General features: G+C 34.7%; 1 protein-coding gene across 5 annotated transcripts; it reads left to right on the forward strand.

The window, feature by feature from the left end:
• Positions 1-316: 316 nt before the first annotated feature.
• Positions 317-19,963, forward strand: LOC121140703 (alpha-S2-casein-like A). Of its 5 annotated transcripts, none has more exons than XM_040746592.1 (15): positions 317-407; positions 1,835-2,109; positions 2,443-2,558; positions 4,592-4,654; positions 7,828-7,854; positions 8,446-8,469; positions 8,559-8,600; positions 9,368-9,394; positions 10,609-10,632; positions 10,717-10,761; positions 12,089-12,211; positions 15,099-15,122; positions 15,822-15,848; positions 17,936-18,052; positions 19,682-19,963. In XM_040746592.1, the coding sequence occupies exons 4-15, from the start codon at positions 4,604-4,606 to the stop codon at positions 19,685-19,687; spliced, it is 537 nt and encodes a 178-aa protein (XP_040602526.1). In that variant the 5' UTR covers positions 317-407; positions 1,835-2,109; positions 2,443-2,558; positions 4,592-4,603; the 3' UTR covers positions 19,688-19,963. The 5 variants fall into 5 exon arrangements, with proteins under 5 accessions (XP_040602526.1, XP_040602527.1, XP_040602529.1 ...); XM_040746593.1 differs by having other exon boundaries at positions 1,835-2,045; XM_040746595.1 differs by lacking the exon at positions 10,717-10,761.
• The last annotated feature ends 316 nt before the right edge of the window (positions 19,964-20,279 follow it).

The raw sequence follows: 20,279 nt of genomic DNA on the forward strand, positions 1-20,279 counted from the left end.
TCTTTATTAAAGCATATTAAAATTAAAATTAATAGATCATGGTTAATTAGCAGTTAATGAATATTCATAAGTATAAGTGTTAGTTGTTGGTTCCCAGCAGAGGAATCAATTGCTTATGTGCCCTTTTCCACATGTTTCCAGTTGCTTGGTCTTCACATGCTTCTTTTGTTAAAATACCATTCTTAAATTAATCCTTAGTGACAGTGAAGAACTGAGGTTCCTTCTTAGTCCCTTAGACATGACCTCACACTGGCATCATTTAGAAAAACAAAGGTGATATTTCAGTGAGTTTAAATACCTCAGCCCTCTGGGAAGGCTTCAGCTCCACTGTTGATACTTCACACACAGCTGCCACCAAAAGGATGAGTATTTAATCTGTTTCTTCACTGATTCTTGTCTGATTCTGGGTCTGCCTATATCAACTTACCTTCATTATAAGCCATATTTTATATTTTTATTCCATAGCCAGAGATTTTATATTGTATGAAAGTCAATTTAAATTTACCATATGTGGAATGTCACATGTTTTTCACTTCAAATAGTCTGATTTCAGTTCTAGATCATACATGAAGGCCTTTGAAACAATTCTACCGGGTACAGTCTTTCTTCCAGGCTTGTTAAGCAAGGACAGAACAGGGAAGTCTTCTATTTAGAGTGAAATTTATTCTATTAATGAAGCAATACTTTTCTAAGAATTCTAGCAATTCCCCATACATTGTTACATGGTAACCTAGGTGGTGGCACCATAGTCTAGTCCAAGTCTTCTATGAACTCTGGGCATTATCCAAACCTGTTCCTTTCTGATGTTCTTTCCTAAACTCCATGGAAAGATACCACAGTTCTGGGCTAGTTTTCAGAATTTCTTCTCAAGTGCTTGTGTGGAATAAACATTTCCTCCACTTCAGCATTCAATGTGAATTTGTGATGCTGGCCTTTCCCTATATCAGCGGTGTTTGCCCTAGATAAAGGCCTTGTCTTGAGGCCTTTTCTTTTTCTCTTGGTATTTGTAAACACATTCCAGATAATAAATTTTGGGAATCATTGTGCTTATTTTGGTTTCCTCCTAATCTTCCAGGCATCACTGTTCTTATTAGGTGATATATCAAAGCCATGTCTTATATGTTTTGACCTTCTTTTAGCTATTTGATGAGATATGTTTTTTCTCTGATCTGCTCTCAGATATAGAAGTGTAATTTCATAATATGAGCCTAGGGAAGTTTTAAAAAATGTGCTAATTTATTGTATTTTTGACCCTATTTGTTCTTTTGAGTTCACGTCCAAGACTTTCACTACCCATACTATTCTGTAAGTTATTTCAAAAGATCCTGGTGTGTTCTTATTTCAAGACCTGGATTAGGATCCTTTTTGTCAGGTACCTGCATTCTTCTATCTTCAAACTGATATTCTGCTGGAGAAGGCCTTTCTGGGCACATTACCATGAAGAACTCCTACCTCTTTTTCCAAGTCTTTTTTCTGTTTAGAACATGTCATTACCAAACCAAACAGAGACAGAATGTATACAATATGTTTTTATGTCTCACAGTTATAGTATCTACCCCAGGTATCCTGGAATTTGTGTTTGTGACTTCATTCAAAATGTTTAGAATTCCCAGAATATATTTTATGTTCTAAATATTTGTTGAACCAAATACCCACGTATCAACATACACTAGACGTAATCATTTTGCAGATTATTTTAACTAAGTATATAAAGAAATAGACTAAGGTAAAGCAAGGGATTATTACCATACGAGATTTATAGGCTATGTAAGAACCATGTGAAAATTTTAAACTGACCTTAAGTAATACACGACTATTTACCATTCATTCTCAGAGAGAAGCCAAGGCAGGGACTTGATAGTCAGAAGAAAGACGAAGAGTCACAGGAATGTGGAGGTCATGATGTTATCAAGAAAAAAAAGAGTATGGCTGTGTCAAAAGAGTATCAAGAAATGAAACCATGGGGCTGGAGAGATGACTGCATAAAGAGTACTGGCTGTTTCTGCAGAGGATCCCGCTCTAGTTCACAGGACCCATGATTGCCTGTAACTGTTGCTCCATTTAATCCAACTGCTTCTTCTGGACTCTGAGGGCTCCTGCATGCACGTGGTACAAACATCCATCACTCAGGCCTACACACGTATACATGAAATAAAATAATTAAATATGCTTTAAGATGGAAGTGAAATCACAAAGTTCTACTGCTCACAATATAATAATAAAGGGGGGATTTTTTAAAAAACACTAGAATCAGAAAATCAGTTCACAAAACAGGGAGGCTACACTCAACTACAATTAGCCTTTATACATTGTAAGCCTCGCCTCCCTGTTATCATGTTCTCAATCAAACTATGTTTAAGGACTCCTTGGAATCTGTGAAACAAAAGCCCAAAAGACAATTCCTAATCATAGTGCTTTCTTAGAATCTGAATGTCTTTTTAGGTATTTGAAACCACAGAATTAGCATGTCATCATAGAGCAAGGTTTAAATAGTTTGAAAACGATACAATACAGATCATCATCTACCAGTTCCTCTGGCCTTCGATTTGGGTAACAAGGTAACATTTCATACATTCTTTCTCTTATAGTATATACTAACAAAAATTTCAAAATCTGTTCATTCTTTACTGCACAATGAAAATCAATATATAGGGGAAAATGCCACAATCAGTACAATACAATGCTTCAGATATTTTAAATTTATATTGACTTGCCATTTATCTTTTTTCAATTTTTAGTAGTTAAAATGTAGACACTAAAAACTTTATTATGATACTGTATTTTGATGTTTTATTTTAAAGCCAGGAGTAAGAATGATGACATGACTTTTTAATAATCTATCAACGGTTTACTTTTCTTGTGTACTTTGGGCCAATTTCTTCACTAGAATTTAAGAAAAAAATTACATGCCTGACAACATCACAAAATTATTCTAAAGATTGCAAGTGATACTATAAAATGTCTAACCAGCACAGTGATCACCATATATCAACTGCTTAGGAAACATAGCTATATGAAATGTACTCTTCCATTGAACTAATAAAGAAGCTAATTGATATCTTTAAGAATATATTTTAAAGTTAGCTTTAAAAATATGCATCTCCCTGGAAAGGAGCAATTGAAGAGATTTCCTGAGTGGACTAGGGGTATGTGAGAATGAGAACTTGAGGGATTGAGTCAGGGGATGGATGGAGGAAGACAGTGCTGAAAAGGGTGAGGGGCATTTCAGGATCAGGTAGATGCCTGATGCAAGGGAAATTCCCATGAATCTACAAGGATAACCCTAACTCAGACTCCTAGAAATAGTGGATACATAGCCTGAAAAGGGTATCTCCTGTGATCAGATTGGTGACTACCCCAAATGTCATCAGAGAGCCTTCATCCAGTAACTGATGTAAACAGATGCAGAGACCCATGGGCAAACATTAGGACAACAACAGGGAATTCTGCTGAAGAGAGGAAGGAACATTTGTAGGAGCCAGAGGAGTCAAAGACAACTCAGGAAAACCCACAGAAATAACTAATCTGGCTCTTAGGAATTCTCAGAGTCTGAACCAATAATCAGGGAGTCTGCATGAGAGAGACCCAAGTCCTCTACATGTATGTGACAGTTGTGTAGCTTGGTCTATTTGTGATACTGCTAACAATGGGATCAAGGGCTGTCCTGTCCCTAATGCTTTGACTGGTTCTTGGGAACCTCTTCCTCATACCGTATTGCCTTGCCAATCCTTAATACAAGGGAATAATAATACTTTGATTTATTGAAAATTGATATGCCATGCTTTGTTGAACAGAAACAGAGCAGGAGTGGATTGAGGGGAGAAAGGTGAAGGAGGGGAAAGGAGGAAGGGGAAACTGCCTTCAGGATGTAAAACAAATAAGTTAATAAAATAAAAAAAATGCCTACAGAGTAAAACATGAAAAAGAAGATTTTAGAGTAATATTATTTCAGTTTTAATTTAGTTAAACTGAGAGAAGAAATTGGTTTACAGGCTGTCAGGCAACCTTGTAGACTTACTTCTCTTTGGCTATAGAATTAGAGATTGATCTAGCTAGAACAATCTCGGAAACTGTGGACTCAGGCCCACACATTAGGCATGTTAGATAAAGATGGAAAATACCCAGTAGCTTGTGTCAGCTTCACATACTAGTCTAAGTAGAGCCACGGTGTTCAGGATCTCTGACTCATCCAGATCTCATTTCCATCTACTACTTTTCTTTGTTAGGTAGCAAGGCTCTATGCCTTAGTTCACCTAAAATCCAATTTCAAAAGGAACTTCTGTTATATTTCATCTTTTCTTTCTGATAATCATGCTTCACAAAATATCTATCTTTTGAGATTATTTCTAGGAATTTATAATGTCTCTGAATGAACTATCCACATTTTAACAAATATGGCTATAAGTATCTCCTGTTAGGAAAAAAAGTCTCAAAATAAATTGTGATTTCTATTTGTGTTCATAAAATTCCTCAACATAGCCTATTGTTTCATCTTCATTCCCTTTACCCATTACGTGTATAGTAATAAATAAATGATTGTTTCATTGTTTCAATAAGATAAATTATTAATTGTCTATTAATGTTTCTTTAGGACCAAGCAACCATGAAGTTCTTCATCTTTACCTGCCTAGTGGCTGTTGCTATGGCAAAGCAGGTAAGTAAACAGTGATTCATGATGCTATGGCTTCATTTTTGAATTATGAAAATAGGTTACACTTTCACTATAAGCAAATGATGTGGGCATTGTCAACAATGAATAAAGACTGAGCCTGTTATCTTGGATTCTATGCCAATGATAGTGTTAATCTGACCTTATGTGATGTATAAGGGTGAACAGTCATGCTACAAAGTGTCAAAACTGAGAAGATTCATAAGTGTAGGACAGTGGGAGAAAAGAGTTGCTTTTCTTCCAGAGTGTGTTGTAATTGTAGCTAGACCTTTCAGCAGGAGCCACTTCTACCTACAGTGTGTTCTGGAAATAAAAGGAAATTTCACCACCATAATTTGGATTTCCAAAGCCAGTTGTCAATGAATTGACAGAATTTTGTCATTCTTGATTTGAAAATAGTTTAGGAAACATGATGACAAAATATACATGAGGACATATAGAGCTGGCAAACATCTCAGTAGATAAAGCATTTGGCACACAAACACAGAGATGGACTTTGGATTCCCTAGATCCACATAAAACCTGCAAGTCTGGAATCCAAACATTTGGAAAACAAAAACCTTGAGACTATGAATTCCAGAATAAGCAAGCTTGCAAGATTAGTTCACTCAGGGGTCCCTGAACTCAACACAGAGATCTTTTCTCAGTGAATAAAGTAAGATGAAATCAGGGAATATGCCTAATTTAAACCACAGGCACTCACAGTAAGTTCACATATGAATGCATGCCTTCTCATGGCAAATAAGAACATGAATACATACAGATATGCACACACATACCGTAAATATAAACACAATAAAAAACTTTAATGGAAATAAATATTAGTAAGCTTGGATTTAAATGTGACTTATTTGCCAGAAAAAATAACTAGTAAATAATTAATAATAATGATGATAATGATGATGACAATGTCTCAAAATGCAAAGCACATAATAGATAATACATTTGAAAGTACTTAATTATCACAGTTTGCAGTCTTTCAATACTGTCTCTACCCTCATTATGAACCTAAACTCTAACTCCCTGTAATAAAGAAGTTAATTTACACAGAAAAATAATAAGATGCTTTGGAGGTATTATACAGGATCCCTAGTACTTTTTTGTTGTCTTTTTTACTTTTAAATTTAAATTAGAAACAAGGTTGCTTCAAATGTCAATCTCAGCTCCATCTCCCTTCCCTCATCCCATGCCTTCCCACCAATTTCCCCTTCCCCTCTCCCCCAATCCCCACTGCTTTCCCCAGGGAGGGTGAGGCCCTCCATTGGGGATGTCCATAGTCTGTCATTTCATCCAGAACAGGGCCTAGGCTCTCCGGCAGGAGTCAAAGCTGAGAGAGCAACTCTCATTGTGGGATGGGTACCCAAAGTCCATTTATATGCCAGGGATAAATACTGATCTACTACCCAAGGACCCATAGATTGCCTAGGACTCTTCACTGACACCCACATTCAGGGAGTCTGGATCAGTCACACGCTGGATTCCTAGCCATCAGTCTGGCGTGCAAGAGCTCCCCTTTGTTCAGGTCAGCTGCTTCTGTGGGTTAAATAAGACCAGTCTTTATCCTTATGCTCATCAGTCCTCCCTCTCTTTCACTGGGTTCCTTGAGTTCAGCTCAGCGTTTACCTGTGGGTGTCTGCCTCTGCTTCTATCAGTCATTGGTTGAAGCTTCTGTTTCCCAGACTCTCTGGCAGTGGGATTGTAGACTGGCACTCCCATGATCAATGTCTAAAATCCACATATGAGTCAGTATATACCATGTTTTTCTTTTTGTGACTGGGTTACCTCACTCAGTATGGTTTCTTCTAGTACTGTCCATTTGACTACAAATTTTAAGATTCCGTGTTTTTTTTCCGCTGAGTAATACTCTATTGTGTAAATTTTCTCTGTCTACTCTTCAGTTGAGGGGCATCTAGGTTTCTTCCAGGTTCTGGATATTACAAATAAGGCTGCAATGAATATAGTGGAACAGATGTCCTTGTTGTATGACTATACAACTTTTGGGTATATGCCTAAGTGTGGAATTGCTAGGTCTTGTGGTAGACTGATTCCCATTTTCCGGAGGAATCTCCATACTGATTTCCAAAGCAGTTCTATGAGTTGGCACTCTCACCAGCAGAGAAAGAGACCACTTCCTGAACACAGCACCAGTATCACAGACAGTGAGATCAACAATTAATACATGAGACCTCCTGAAATTGAGAAGCTTCTGTAAGGCAAAGGACATAGTCAACAAGATAAAAAGACAGCCCACAGAATGGGAAAAAATATTCACTAACCCCACATCTGACAGAGGACTAATATATATTTTACAAAGAACTCAAAAAGCAAGTCTTCAAAACACCAGAGTATCCAATTAAAAAGTGGGCTACAGAACTAAATAGAGAATTCTCAATAGAGTTCTCTAAAATGGCAGAGAGGCACTTAAGAAAGTGTTCAATCTTCCTAGCCATCAGGGAACTGTAAATCAAAATAACTCTGAGATACCATCTTACACCTGTCAGAATGGCTAAAATCAAAAACACCAATGACAGTTTATTCTGGAGGGGATGTGGATAAAGGGGAACACTCCTGTTTATTACTTTTATTATTAGTCTAAAAAACTTCTTTTAAGTGAAGAAATTCATCCAGCTAAAAGTCTGTCAGTATAATTAGCAAATGATTGCTCAAAATCTTCAAAAGCTCTTGTGTTGGAAGTTTTTCCATACTGATAATTGAGACTTAGATAACTTTTCAAAGAGAGCCCTTTCGCACTAAATTTGTCTAAGAAACTGTTTTTCTTTTAGATAAAGCATTTTAATTATTGTGTGTGCGCGTGCGTGAACGCGTGCATACGTGCTTGTGTGCGTGCATGTATGTGTGTGTGTGTGTGTGTGTGTGTGTGTGTGTGTGTGTGTGTGTGTGTACATGCTGAAATGCTCATGAGGCAGTCAGAGGACACCTTATGGAAGTTGGAAAGCAGCCGTTGCCTTCTATCATGTGGTCCTGAGGATGTACTCATGCCTTCATGCTTGGTGGCAAATACCTATGCCTACTGAGTCATGTCACTTGCTTCAGGTTTTGTTTTAAGTTTCACTGCAATTAAGCAATAGAAAAGGCATAAACCTTCCCATTTAAATAAGTCATAAAAGTTGAATTCATGTTCATTTTTATTTACATAGGTAATAAAGGATCAATCCTCCAGTGAGGTAAAGTACTTTATTATGATTATGAATTTTGGCACTTAATAGTAAATGATATGTCTTGCTCATTCAGATTTTTATGAGCAGAAATAATGACCTATAAAGTCATAGGAAAATTAGAGGTCATCCATTGAAATAAAAAAATTATGTCTAAATTAGCAACATCAAACTTGCATATGTTTCCCATGCTGATTGTCTCATTGTTGAGTAATTCTGATGTCAGTATAGGAATCCCATTGTGTTGTGAATAATGCATATAATTTGTTATATCTTTTTCCGGAGTAGTGAATACAGACATGTCTCTATCTATATAGGGCTGCATTTTCTCAGTGCATTCTTGCCATGCTTCATTAACAAATTCCAGATAAATGACACCCACAAATTATAGTGCTCTCTTGTCATGATTCTACTTTTAAAAAAGGAATATCTTTAAAGGTTAAGAAAAAAAGTAAAATTGTTCATTCCCTCTTTGCTGCTGTAATCCTAAAAACATTACTATAAAACTCTTGGATTCAATAATCAGTGTTTGGTACTTTGTTTGGTATTATGGGTAAAAGAATTCATAAGTAATCAATCTGCATTATCATTTTTCCTAAGGAATCTGTCAAATCCTACCATGGAGTAAGTCATAGTTTCTAACATTAAATATATTTTAAAATATCTTTTCAATCAATATGAATATAACATTAATGTCATTTATTTCTTTTCAGAAGCATAAGCAGGGAAGTAATGTGTTCTTCCAAACTAATCAGGTAAAATTTATTTATTTATGTCTATGCTGAGCACTAGGCCAAATGACTGTTATTTATTCAACCTTGAACTTCAAATCATCAATGTTTTCATAAACTTAGCTAGTCACTATTCAATAATGTGCATAGATACTACAAAGATATCTGTGTCTCATTTTGAAGACACATTTTCAATGGGTTATTTCAACATAAACCCATGGTGGAGATAAAGTATTAATATACATCTTTCTAAGGAAGATGGATTTCCCTTATTGCATAAATATAATAGGATCAATGTGCCTAATTCTTTGTAAACTACAAAATCACAAATAAAAATAGATGAGACACTAGAAAATTTTATTCATCTCAACTACATTTGATTAACAATACTTATACTTGATATAAAATATTACTTATATCCCACAGACCTTTCACAATACCCCTCCTTAAATATGCCAGAAGGCAGTATCTATAGTCATTTGGACTACAGTTTAACTCTAGCTGCACTAATTTTATTCCATCATGCTTCTTTATGCTCAGCAAATCCCACTTAAATACCTGATAAACTTGACCCTTCCCATATATTTTTCTGAATGTGGTTAATGATCAGTGCCAATGAACTATGACTTTATGCTTTATCTCTATCCTCCCTATCATCCTGCATATTAGTAACTCAGTAGGAAATCAATATAGTATGAAGTTGAGGTAATTGCTGTTTTTGAGGAGCATTGTTGAGAAATGTCTCTTCATGTCACCAATTCTTTTGTCTTACTTTTACTTGACTCATCAAGGATTCTGCCATCAGTTCATCCAGTGAGGTAACGTATTATTTCTTCTGTGTTATTTTTGAGAAATAGTGAGTTAAGCATACTGCTCTATAATAACTTGATATTTCCTAGAATAGTTTCAAAAATATCCCATTGCCGGGCTTTGGTGGTGCACGCCTTTAATCCCAGCACTCAGGAGGCAGAGGCAGGCGGATCTCTGTGAGTTCAAGGCCATCCTGGTCTACAGAGTGAGTTCCAGGAAAGTCTCCAAAACAATACAGAGAAACCCTGTCTCAAAAAACCAAAAAATTATCCCATCATAGCTTAAGTTGACTAAATTCATAAGAATATTATTTATTACACCCTGTTCTTTGCTGTATATGTGACTCCACAAGAAGCTGCATCAGGAACTCTGGGTTGCTCTAAACACTCTAAATTTTATTAAGTCTTTGACATGATATTCTCATGTTAAACATTGAGAACCATTTCAATAGAGTCAGAAGAAGGTTGGGGTCAGATGTAATGTATGCAATAAGGCAACCTTTAGGCCTTTGGTTGAGAACAATGGTGGGCAATTGAAATATGCCTTATAAGGGCTAATAGCAGTATACTGTGTCATAATCTGAATCCTCATGACCTTGGATGATGCCTAAGATCTTCATAGCCAATGTCTCAGAGAACAGGTCTCAGCCTTTCTCTAAATGTAAGTCTCAGGCTCAGTCTCAGACTGGGAGCTCCCAACCATATCTGTCATTGAGAGAAGACCCATGAGGCTTAGTTCACCACACTTCCCATCAAACACGCCCCATCCCCCAGATCCTCTCTCCTACATTTTTCAGGAAGGATTCAGGGTCTAATTCTATAACTATGCTGCCTAAATTGACCTTGAACCTATACTAATCCTACTGCCTCAGTTTAATGAGGATTACAAGCATAGTGAATATCATGGCTAGTCTTATTTACTTATTTTGATTACGTGCCTACATTCCATGTCTAAAAAATAATGATAATTCTGAATAAAGTAGTATTGAAGTGCTGAATTAAAATATATTTTAATTGTACTAATTTTTTGTAGAGGAAAATGGAAATTTAGAGAGTTCTGATAAATACTTACCCTTCTTAATTCCTAAATGGCTTATTATCTTAGTCCTGGGTAGTTGGATTCTGAATATTTAGATAATTGTCCCTGACTATCTAGTAAAATCATTTACATTTAACTATTGCTATATAACTAAAGTAAAGCTACATTTCATGGTTTCCTTTAGGAATCTTCTGAGGAAATCAATGAGGTAAGTAATCATAATTTAACTAAGTTACTTTCATTAGCAGCATTTCTGTTTGTATTTCTCTGATACATGGGATGCTTTTAACAGAAAATTGTCCAGACTGAGGAACAAAAGATCAACCTGAATGAGCAGGTAAGTGTATAATCAACATATCATTTCTTCCCAAGAAAACATTCAATATCCAAGTTTGACCAAACTGTTACCATATATGTGAATAATATCCTTTAAATTTGGAATTTTAGCGAAAGCTAGGCAATCTAACTAAATTCAAAAGAATTTACAAACTCAAAAATAAGTTAACTAATTTCCTAGCAATATTCATGTAGTATCTCAGTCATATAGTTAGTAAAAATGCTTCTCTTTGAATGAACATAAGAGGCAAACAATTTAGGTCAAATGCTACTAAATGTTCTCATTATGAAGCATGGGTCACAGGAGACAACCGAGATGTGCAGTGCAAGAAAGAATGCGAGGAATGAAATTTATCAAATTCCTTCCAAACTTGAACTCCTTGAGCCGTTTACTTATCTCCTCCATGCTACATCTTCCTTAACTCAGAATGATCCACTGACACCTGAGCTGAATATGTTAAAAGGATGTTAGAGGTAATATCCTAAAAGAAGTTTGCAAAAATAAATAAAAAGGATAGCAATCATTAATTTTATACATGTAGAACATTTTATTCTAAGTCTATCATAACAAAATAGTTTCAGATTGTACCATTAAATGCAAGGTAAAATAATCTATTTTAAAGAAATAGTTAATCTAATACTCTTTCTCACAGCATGTCGATATCCTGATAGCACTGTATCCTTATACGATTCTCACTTATGGGGCCATGTCACCTGACACCCAAACAAAGATAAATGGATGTTCTTCTAAACATCTATTCTATTATTATCTCTGTGAACTTGAAATTCTCTGCAAACAAATGTGATTTTAATGTGTTTCAACTTTAATTAACAAATATTTGTCAGCAACTAGGTACAACCAAATTAATGTTGAATCATTCCAGGATGGGTATATAAGATAGTTAATATATAAGTCACTGCATTCATTAGTTCACATGATTTCTGAAACAGTGTACCGTAAGATATTGAGAAGTTAAACTTCAATGAAGTCAATATAAATATCGCTATTTGAGAGTGCAGACATCAAGCTTCTTGAGGGAAATTTGAAAAAATTAAATTGCAATGTTAGATATTTCCCAGAAAACTCTCAAATTCTACATTTTAAACACTTACTTCTTCTGGAATCCTAACCCAATAACCTAATAATGCCCCCAGTTCTAAAATTTACTTTATTCACTTTTACATTGTATTACATAATAGAATGTCTTTTGCTTAGTAAGCCTCAGAAAACAAAAACATATTTGATATTTATATAGATTTTATTTCCTACAGATACACTCTGACCTATAGAGAACAGAATAAACACCAGTACATTTATTCCCTTCTAGAAAAAAGTCAAGCAGTTTTCCCAAGACTTTTCCTGCCTCCAGTCTTGCATACCTGTTTCCCAACAGCAGACTGTTATGAACCAATGGGTCCAGGGAAAGGCCATACATAATATCCCCAACCAGGTGAGTGCTACATTTTTTATTTGTGTTGTTGAAAAATAACGAACTGAAGGAAAAATTCCAATAAATTTGAATATAGAAAGTAGAAAACAAAATTTTAATGACATTTTCTGAAATACAAATTAAAACAAACCATATAGACAATTTAGTATTTGAAAAGCCATATAAATAATTCAAAGAAAAGTCAAATTACATATAACTCTTGTAAATATACATTTATGTGTGATTTGATGTGAAGCCGAGAATACCACCTTCATTTTCAAACACAATCTGAAGTCTAAAGAAATAAATTCAATTGGTAAAGTTCTATTTGCCAGAGTCACTTCAACAAAGCTTTTTGTCTTTGAAACAGGAGAAACAAGTGGCATGTAGGAAACAGTTAAGGAGTGGGATCTTATTTATAGCTTGAGGTGTTACAGGAGCCAGCTGCTGAACTAATAAAAGCAAGCCAGGTGGCATATGACCTTGTGGACATCATAGCACTTCTCTGTCTTTCTTGTGAAGTATTTTCCTAAGTGTTCTATAGAAGCTAAAAATTCATCACTGTCATTAGACTAAATAAGCTTTCATGTATTGTCTTGAACACTAGATGATTATGAAACTTCTTAAATGTTAAAATCTGTGTGCATTTGAAATAGAAAGGTGTTGACGTTTTATTATGCCCAGAAGGTGGCAGCATTAGGAAGCAAGGACTGTAGATTAGTAGGTTTCAGCTGTTAAATAAGTCAAATAGACAACACACACACACACACACACTCACACACACACACACACTCACACTCACTCACACACACACACACACACACACACAAACAGGAGCAGAACAAGAAGTTATTTAATTCCTGAGTCCTTCTGACAATAGTAATATTCATGTTTTTTGTTTTTGAGGATTTCATATGAGTAATGAATTTGCATCATTCCATTCTACCTTCTCCCTCCCACTCCTCAAATAAACAGCCTTTTATTCTTTAATTGTCTATTACATGCAAAACATAGGCATATATTTATGTTTATATGTAACTTCCTGGGATTGGTGTCCCAGATCAAAAAGTTTTTCCTGGAGAAAGCTGTTTCTCCCTCTCTCAGAAACATTAATTGTCTGTAGCTCTCACCTAGAGGAGAAGACCCATGAGGATCCCTGATCCATGTTGGCAAGGCAATTGATGTCACCACTTCTTAGGTCCTGTTTTTAGGCAATCTTACTGTTGAGATTTCCTAGGTGCATCTTCCCTGTCATATCTAAAAGATACTATCTCACAACATATGCCTTGCTCCTCTGGCTCTGACAATATTTTTACTTCCTCTCCCAACATGTTCACTGAACCTTAAATGTGGGGGGTTGTGTGATAGTTATTTATTTGGGAAAGGCACTCCGTGGTCTCTTGTCCTTTATATTTTGACCAGTTATGCCTTTCTCTAGTGATTTCAATTTCATGAAGATACAAGTCATTTTGATGAGAGGTGAAAGAAACACTCACCTCTGGGTGTAAGCATGAGTATTTAGAATGCAGTAGGTTAGTTAATAGATCTTAGCCTCCATCCAGCAATCAAGCAGCCAAACCAATAACCTCATCAAATAAAGAAGGACTGTAGCAAGTAGAATGTGCCTGCCATCAAGAGCTCCTTCATACTATGTGATGTCCCCTAGAGTTATGAAGATGTATAACATAAAAACACACATTTTACTCCACATATCTTGGATTTTGCTGGAGAGTCTTTAATCTGCCTGGCAAATCCAGAATCATGAGCAAGGTTGGCATATCCAGTCCTAAGTTGTAAGGTCATCCTTTAAACCAGAATAGAATTTCCTATTTAGTTCTGTGGGTTTTTTTATTTTAGCCATCCTCACAGGTGTAAGATGGTATCTCAGTTTTATAAAGAAGCTAAAGTAGAGAATATATGCAATATACATATATATGATTTACATAAACCAAAATTTTATGTAACAATGACAAAAATTTATATGGGAAAGCAGTAACATTTAAATTTAGCAAGAAATATTTACATAGTACTGGATCAGAACAAAAATAGTCAATATTATCTCATTAAAAATTCTTTTACTCTTTTAAATTTCTTTTTTTTTCCAAGACAGAGTTTAAATTTCGTTTTACATTGCAACCACAGATCTCCCTCCCACCTGTACTTCTGTCCTCCCTTCACCCTCCCCCAGCCAACCGCAGTTCACTCCTCCTCAAGGGTAAGGGCTACCATAAGGAGTCAACAAAAGTCTGGCACAACAGGTTGGGGCAAGACCAAGCCCCTCTCCAATTCATTAAGGATGAGCATGGCATCCCAGCATAGGGAATGGGCTCCAACAAGCTAACTCATGTACCAGGTTTGTATTCTGGTTCTACTGTTAGGGGTCCCTCAGATAGTTCAAACTTCACAACTGAGTCCCATATATAGAGGACCTAGTTTTGCTCCGGGAGACTCCACAGCTGTTGGTCCAGAGTTCATGAGTTTCTGAGAGCTTGTTTCAGCTGTCTCTATAGATTTCTCCGTCTTGATCTTGACCTCCTTGCTCATATATTCCCTCCTCCCTCTCTTCAACTGGCTTCCTGGAGCTCAGCCTGGTGCTTGCTTGTGGATCTCTACATCCAATACCATTTCTTTTGCTGATGGTCCCTGAGCCGAGTCATGGTGTCCATCCACAGCTTTCTAAGCTGTGTTTCTCATTATGGAATCAAGTTCTCACACCAGTTCTGATTTCAAAGACTTCTCCCTACTAATGTCATGTGCCTCCTGCCTAAAGGCACCTGGAATGGTATCCAGTGATTTAACTAGTTTTATTTCATTGTATCTTATTGGTGATAACTGAAAGGGGCACTATAATAAGTAACATTTTATTATATAAATAATTTGGTGTATTATTTTTATTTCTTTTCCTAAGGAATCCATCAGCATCATTGTGGAGGTGAGTCATGACTACCAAAATTGTATAAACTTTTCATGTTTTGCGTTTAATTTTATAGTTAGTGGTTAGAAAAGTGCTACTCAGCACAAAAGTCCATGGGACTAAGTTGATGAACTACATTATGTCCCATGAGAAATGGAGACATTACTTAGAGGTTTGAATAGTTATAAAACCCTAACAGTTCTAAATGTTACTGAGTTGTTATTAGAGTTTCTTAACTAAGCAAATATTTATTCCAACTTTTTCTGAAATTATTTCTCATACAAATTGGATATAAAGATCACCCAAGGCATAGATATAGATGTTTTATGCAAATGCTTATTTAGCATAATTTCAAAAAGCAGGATATTATTTAAAATGTTTTACTATGCTAATAAAACTAAACACATGAATTTATCCACTTTATTTAGGAAACGTATAATCAATAAGCAAATATCTCACCTAAAAGATTCTAGATAATAGAAACAAAAAAATAAGTAAAATGGACAAACTCAATTTAGAGTGTATACTCAAATAAAGCAGTAAATGTATGTTTCTATTATTGGAAGAATTCAGACATAATTCAAATGGGGAAAAAAATCATCATGCTTGTGTTTATGGCAGACAGACCAGTTCTGCTTTATCTACAAATAAATTGGGCAGAGCAAATAGAGTGTTCAATTCAGCGTATATGTTACATTTTTGTTTGCTTTCTCTAAGGAAATCCTGAAGAAGATTATTGATATGGTAAGTTTTTTTTAGTTTTTGGGAAGTCATATGCAATATAAATGTTTATAATATGAAGAATTGGGCATGCTTGGAAATGTCACTTTTGACAAAACAGGTTATTTTAGATGTATTTTAGTGGCTTGTTATTCAAAATCTTCCTCTTAATTGTCTGTGATTCTGTCAATTAATTTTTTTAATTATTTGGTACTTGGATACATTTGAATTTTCCGTATTTTACATTGATTTTTTTAAAGTTCTTTGTTGCTGGCTTTATTTAACCTGTCACAATAATGATTGTGTTGGTATATGAATTTTCCTGTCAAGCAACAGTTTATAATTTTGAGTCATTACAAATTTAATTACCTTACAAGCATTCAGACTTTTATAAAAATTTTTATTTCTTAAGGATATTTTGAATAATTCATCTACTGAAGTAGATTGCATTTTCTCATAAATCAAAGAAATAAACAATTGATTTAAAAGATCACTTTTATTCTGCAGTTACAATTCCTAATAATTTGGTAATTTCCCATCTTACTAATTATACCAAAATATATGATATAAATATTACTGATAATGAAAATTCCTGTCTAAAATTCAATGACTATATACATAACCATAAATCTCTTATTCCAATTACTACATTATTCAATCCCCCCAAAACCTTCAAAAACAAATTCAATACAAGTAAATTTTATTTGATTTTGGTATGCATGTGTCTCTGAAAATAAATATAGGTCTCCTTTTAAAGCAATTACTTGAGAAATTATCTGATGATTGTAGAGTAGTTAGAAATTTCAGCATAGAACATGTTTTTATTTCAAATGATTTAGTTTAAGTACCCACATGGTAAAACTGAATCTAAGTTTCTCTCTAATAGTTTGACAGGATCTAATTTCTCAAAATGAAGGTGTCTCCGTAATTAGTATCAAACCACAGCAGCTCATGTAATCATTTACTGAGCTTAAAACCATTTGTTCTTCAGTGAACCGACACAGGCTTTATAGTCAGGAGAGTGATCCACCAGTCCTATTACCCTACTCTTTACCATATAAGGTTTTTAATTACTTCATTCTTGTTACCTACCAGAAAGTAAACATAGGTCTAGGCTAGATATTCTAAAGATTTTGTAATATATGTAAACTACATCATAGTATGCTGGAGACACAAAAACGATTTCATCAAATCTAAAACCATAGATACACCATGCGCTCTTCACTGGAAATTAAAATAAAACTTTTCATCTGTAAGAAATGGGGCCCTGAGCTGTGGATCAGTGTCTATCCCTGGTATACAAACTGTCTTCATGTGCCTATAGCACAAAGAGAGATGCTCTCTCAGCCTGGACTCTTAGGGGAGTGCCTTGACCCTACCAAGAGTAAAATGACAGACTCTAGATATCCCCTATGTGGAAGGATTTGGCAATAGGGTGGGAGGGAGGGGGGGAAGGGGAGTGCGGGAGGAGGGGAGGGAGAGGGAACTGGGATTGACATGTAAAACAAGCTATTTAAAATTAAAATAAAAAATGATAAAAAAAGAAAATAGACTCTCATGCAAGAAGCTGTATTTATTCTCTAGATTCATCCATGCTAAATTCAACTAAGAAGGCATTAAAGACCTTGAGTGGAAGTATACATGAAATGTATGGCACAGGCTATTCAGAAAGCTCTATAGATACTCTATAAGTTGTATGAAGAGAGACTAAGCAACAGGATCAGAGGCATAGGCTTCAGAGAACAAGTCATGGCACATCATCCTGAGCCTCCCAGACTGTAAAGGTCACACATGAAAACATAAGTTATAAGTGGAGAAAATTGCAAGGCTCATTAAAATGTTCTCACTTCTTTATGACATATACATTTCCCTTTTTATCTTATAATTTTTTTGTCTGTGTATGAATTAGATAGTACAATAGTACAATCTGTGACACAAAAATGATTATGCTGATTTTGATACTAGAAATATTTTTGTCTAGAGTGTTCTTGGAATAACTTAGAAAGTGCCTAATTAGCTGAAGTTAAATTTACTAGCTTCTATTCCTTTCTGTTTTGAAGCTTAGAGGAGAGTAACTTGATTGGTTTTTGATATATTTTTATTTCCTTTAGGTCAAGAACAGCCAAATTTATCAGTTCAACACTCCCCAATTTCTCCAGGCTGTTCATCAACAGCAGACACCTGTGATCTACTGGAATAAACATTCCCTTCCATATGCTCCCTATGTGGTATGTGAACTGGGAAAATATGACCAAATATAATACTTGAATATAAAAAATGTAATTATGTATAATATAAGATATAATTGTTGGCTTTGCAAGAAAAGTTATGTATCAAGATGAACTAAAATGTTTTTACGTGGAAATAAAATAGTTTAAAATGGCAAGGACATTTAAAAAAATCATTATTTAATTGAAATCCTTAGAATTTTAGCAAAAATAGCAACTGTTGATTGTAAGAATCACCAAGAGCAAAGAATTGCAATAATACTCATTTAATTTCCTATATAAAGTGCTTTCCAGGCAAATTAAAGATTAAGCAGTGAACAAAATTTATCCCTTTTTATTTGTGTTATTTTTAATTATCTGTATGTCCACTTGAATGCTATAATTATTTACAGAGGTAGGAACATTAAGAATTATTAATTTTATAAAAGAATTCTAAAGTTAAAGGAGTAGAGTGGATGTGAAGCTGTGCTCAGTGTTTTTACCTTCATCCATTTAACAAAAGCCTTTGGCTTGAAAGGTTTTCCTCCACTAACATGCAGAGTAAACACTGGAGAATGAGTCTGAAAATGTATAACTATTAGTGATGACATTAAACCTCTTACATTTAAGTCTCATATGTGACAATTATCTGTAGCATGCTTCCAGCTTTCACTCTTCCATTTTGTTTCGGCCATGAAGCAATCATTAAACAAGCTTCAGAACAGAAAGTAAAATTTATTCTTTAGGTTCAATGCTAGATGCTCAGAAAACATATTTAGGTGAAAGGCAAATATCCTTTGTGAGTTCAAATGCATTGTACTTCCTTCTTTCAGAAATACTGCTAAGATTATTGATTAACTGCTGCACCCTAGTCATAGGTAATACATTTTTGGCCTGGACGCTGAGCAACATTTTCAGCAATACTTAAAATTTTTCATGCAACAGTGGAAGAAAAAAATCACACTTAAACTATTTATCAAAATTTCATTGATATATTTCAAGTTTTGCTCTGAATTCTTGAGTTGTCAATCAGCTATTTGTGTAACTTGGATGCATATACTAATTATGAGTACTTAAAAATAAATAATACAGAAATTCCTTTGTGGAATGGAATTGATTCAACCAGAAGTAATAACATCAAGCAGATATTGCCAAAAGCATAAGTAGTCATATTGGTACACACTTGATATTTTCCTTTTACACTTCACATAAAATGTCTTCCTTGAACAAGATATATCTGTCCAGCTTTCTGTACAGAGAGACTTGTGAGTAGATATGAAGGTTTATTTCTATGTATTTTCTTTCTTTACAATTTTAAGCCATACATAATAACTTTTCCTTCTTTGACTAAATGGTGGATCTGGGTGTGTAAATATTTCTAAATTATTGAAAACATTACATAGAATCCTTTTATAAAATGTATTAGAGAATTTAATCCCCTAAGTATCACTTAGACAATCAATAATTTTAATAGCTACTTTTTCAGCACTAGTATGTCATTGATATGTTGTAAATTAGTGTTAATTATGAAGACTTATATCTGGCTACTCTATATATTTGAATACATATATAGATCATACATATATGTGAATATTGTATATATGTTGATAAAGTTTTTTATAATACATTACTTTTTCTTTTTGTTCCTAGGTTTAAATAGAAAATTTATTTAGCCATAGTTTCCCATCCAGTGTATCATCTCCTGCCATCAATATTCCCTAAGATGCTTCTTGAAAAGACAACAATATTGAGCCAATAAAAAGAGAGAGTGGGATATTTTCTGTGTTGTTTATAATCTTCTTTGTGAATTGCATTGAATGTGCCAGCTTTGAATTATGGAACCGTATTTACTACATTGCTTAACTGATGTCTTTTCAGTACTAATTATGAGATAAGAACCAAAATCTCTCTTGACAAAACATTAAAATTTTAAACGCATTTTACTGTGTGATCTTTTTACTCAGATTTGTCATACATTGAGACCAGGCTACTGCTACTGGAATAGCCAGTTCTTTGAAAATAAAAGTTAAGCAACTATGGAGGGCACTGTATAAATTTGAGGCCATTAACTCCAAGTGGTTCTCTCATACCTTTGAATGCTTACAGATTTATTGGCTGTAATCACTTCCATAATTTTCCCAGTGAGCATCAATTGTTTCATTTTCCCTTCTTCTATATCTATACACACAAAACCACCCCCAAAATTCTACCAGAATTCTCACTGTAGCTATATTCATATTTGAGCAGT

Source organism: Mesocricetus auratus, unplaced genomic scaffold (genome assembly GCF_017639785.1).
Source record: "Mesocricetus auratus isolate SY011 unplaced genomic scaffold, BCM_Maur_2.0 Super-Scaffold_100006, whole genome shotgun sequence".
NCBI lineage: Eukaryota > Metazoa > Chordata > Mammalia > Rodentia > Cricetidae > Mesocricetus > Mesocricetus auratus.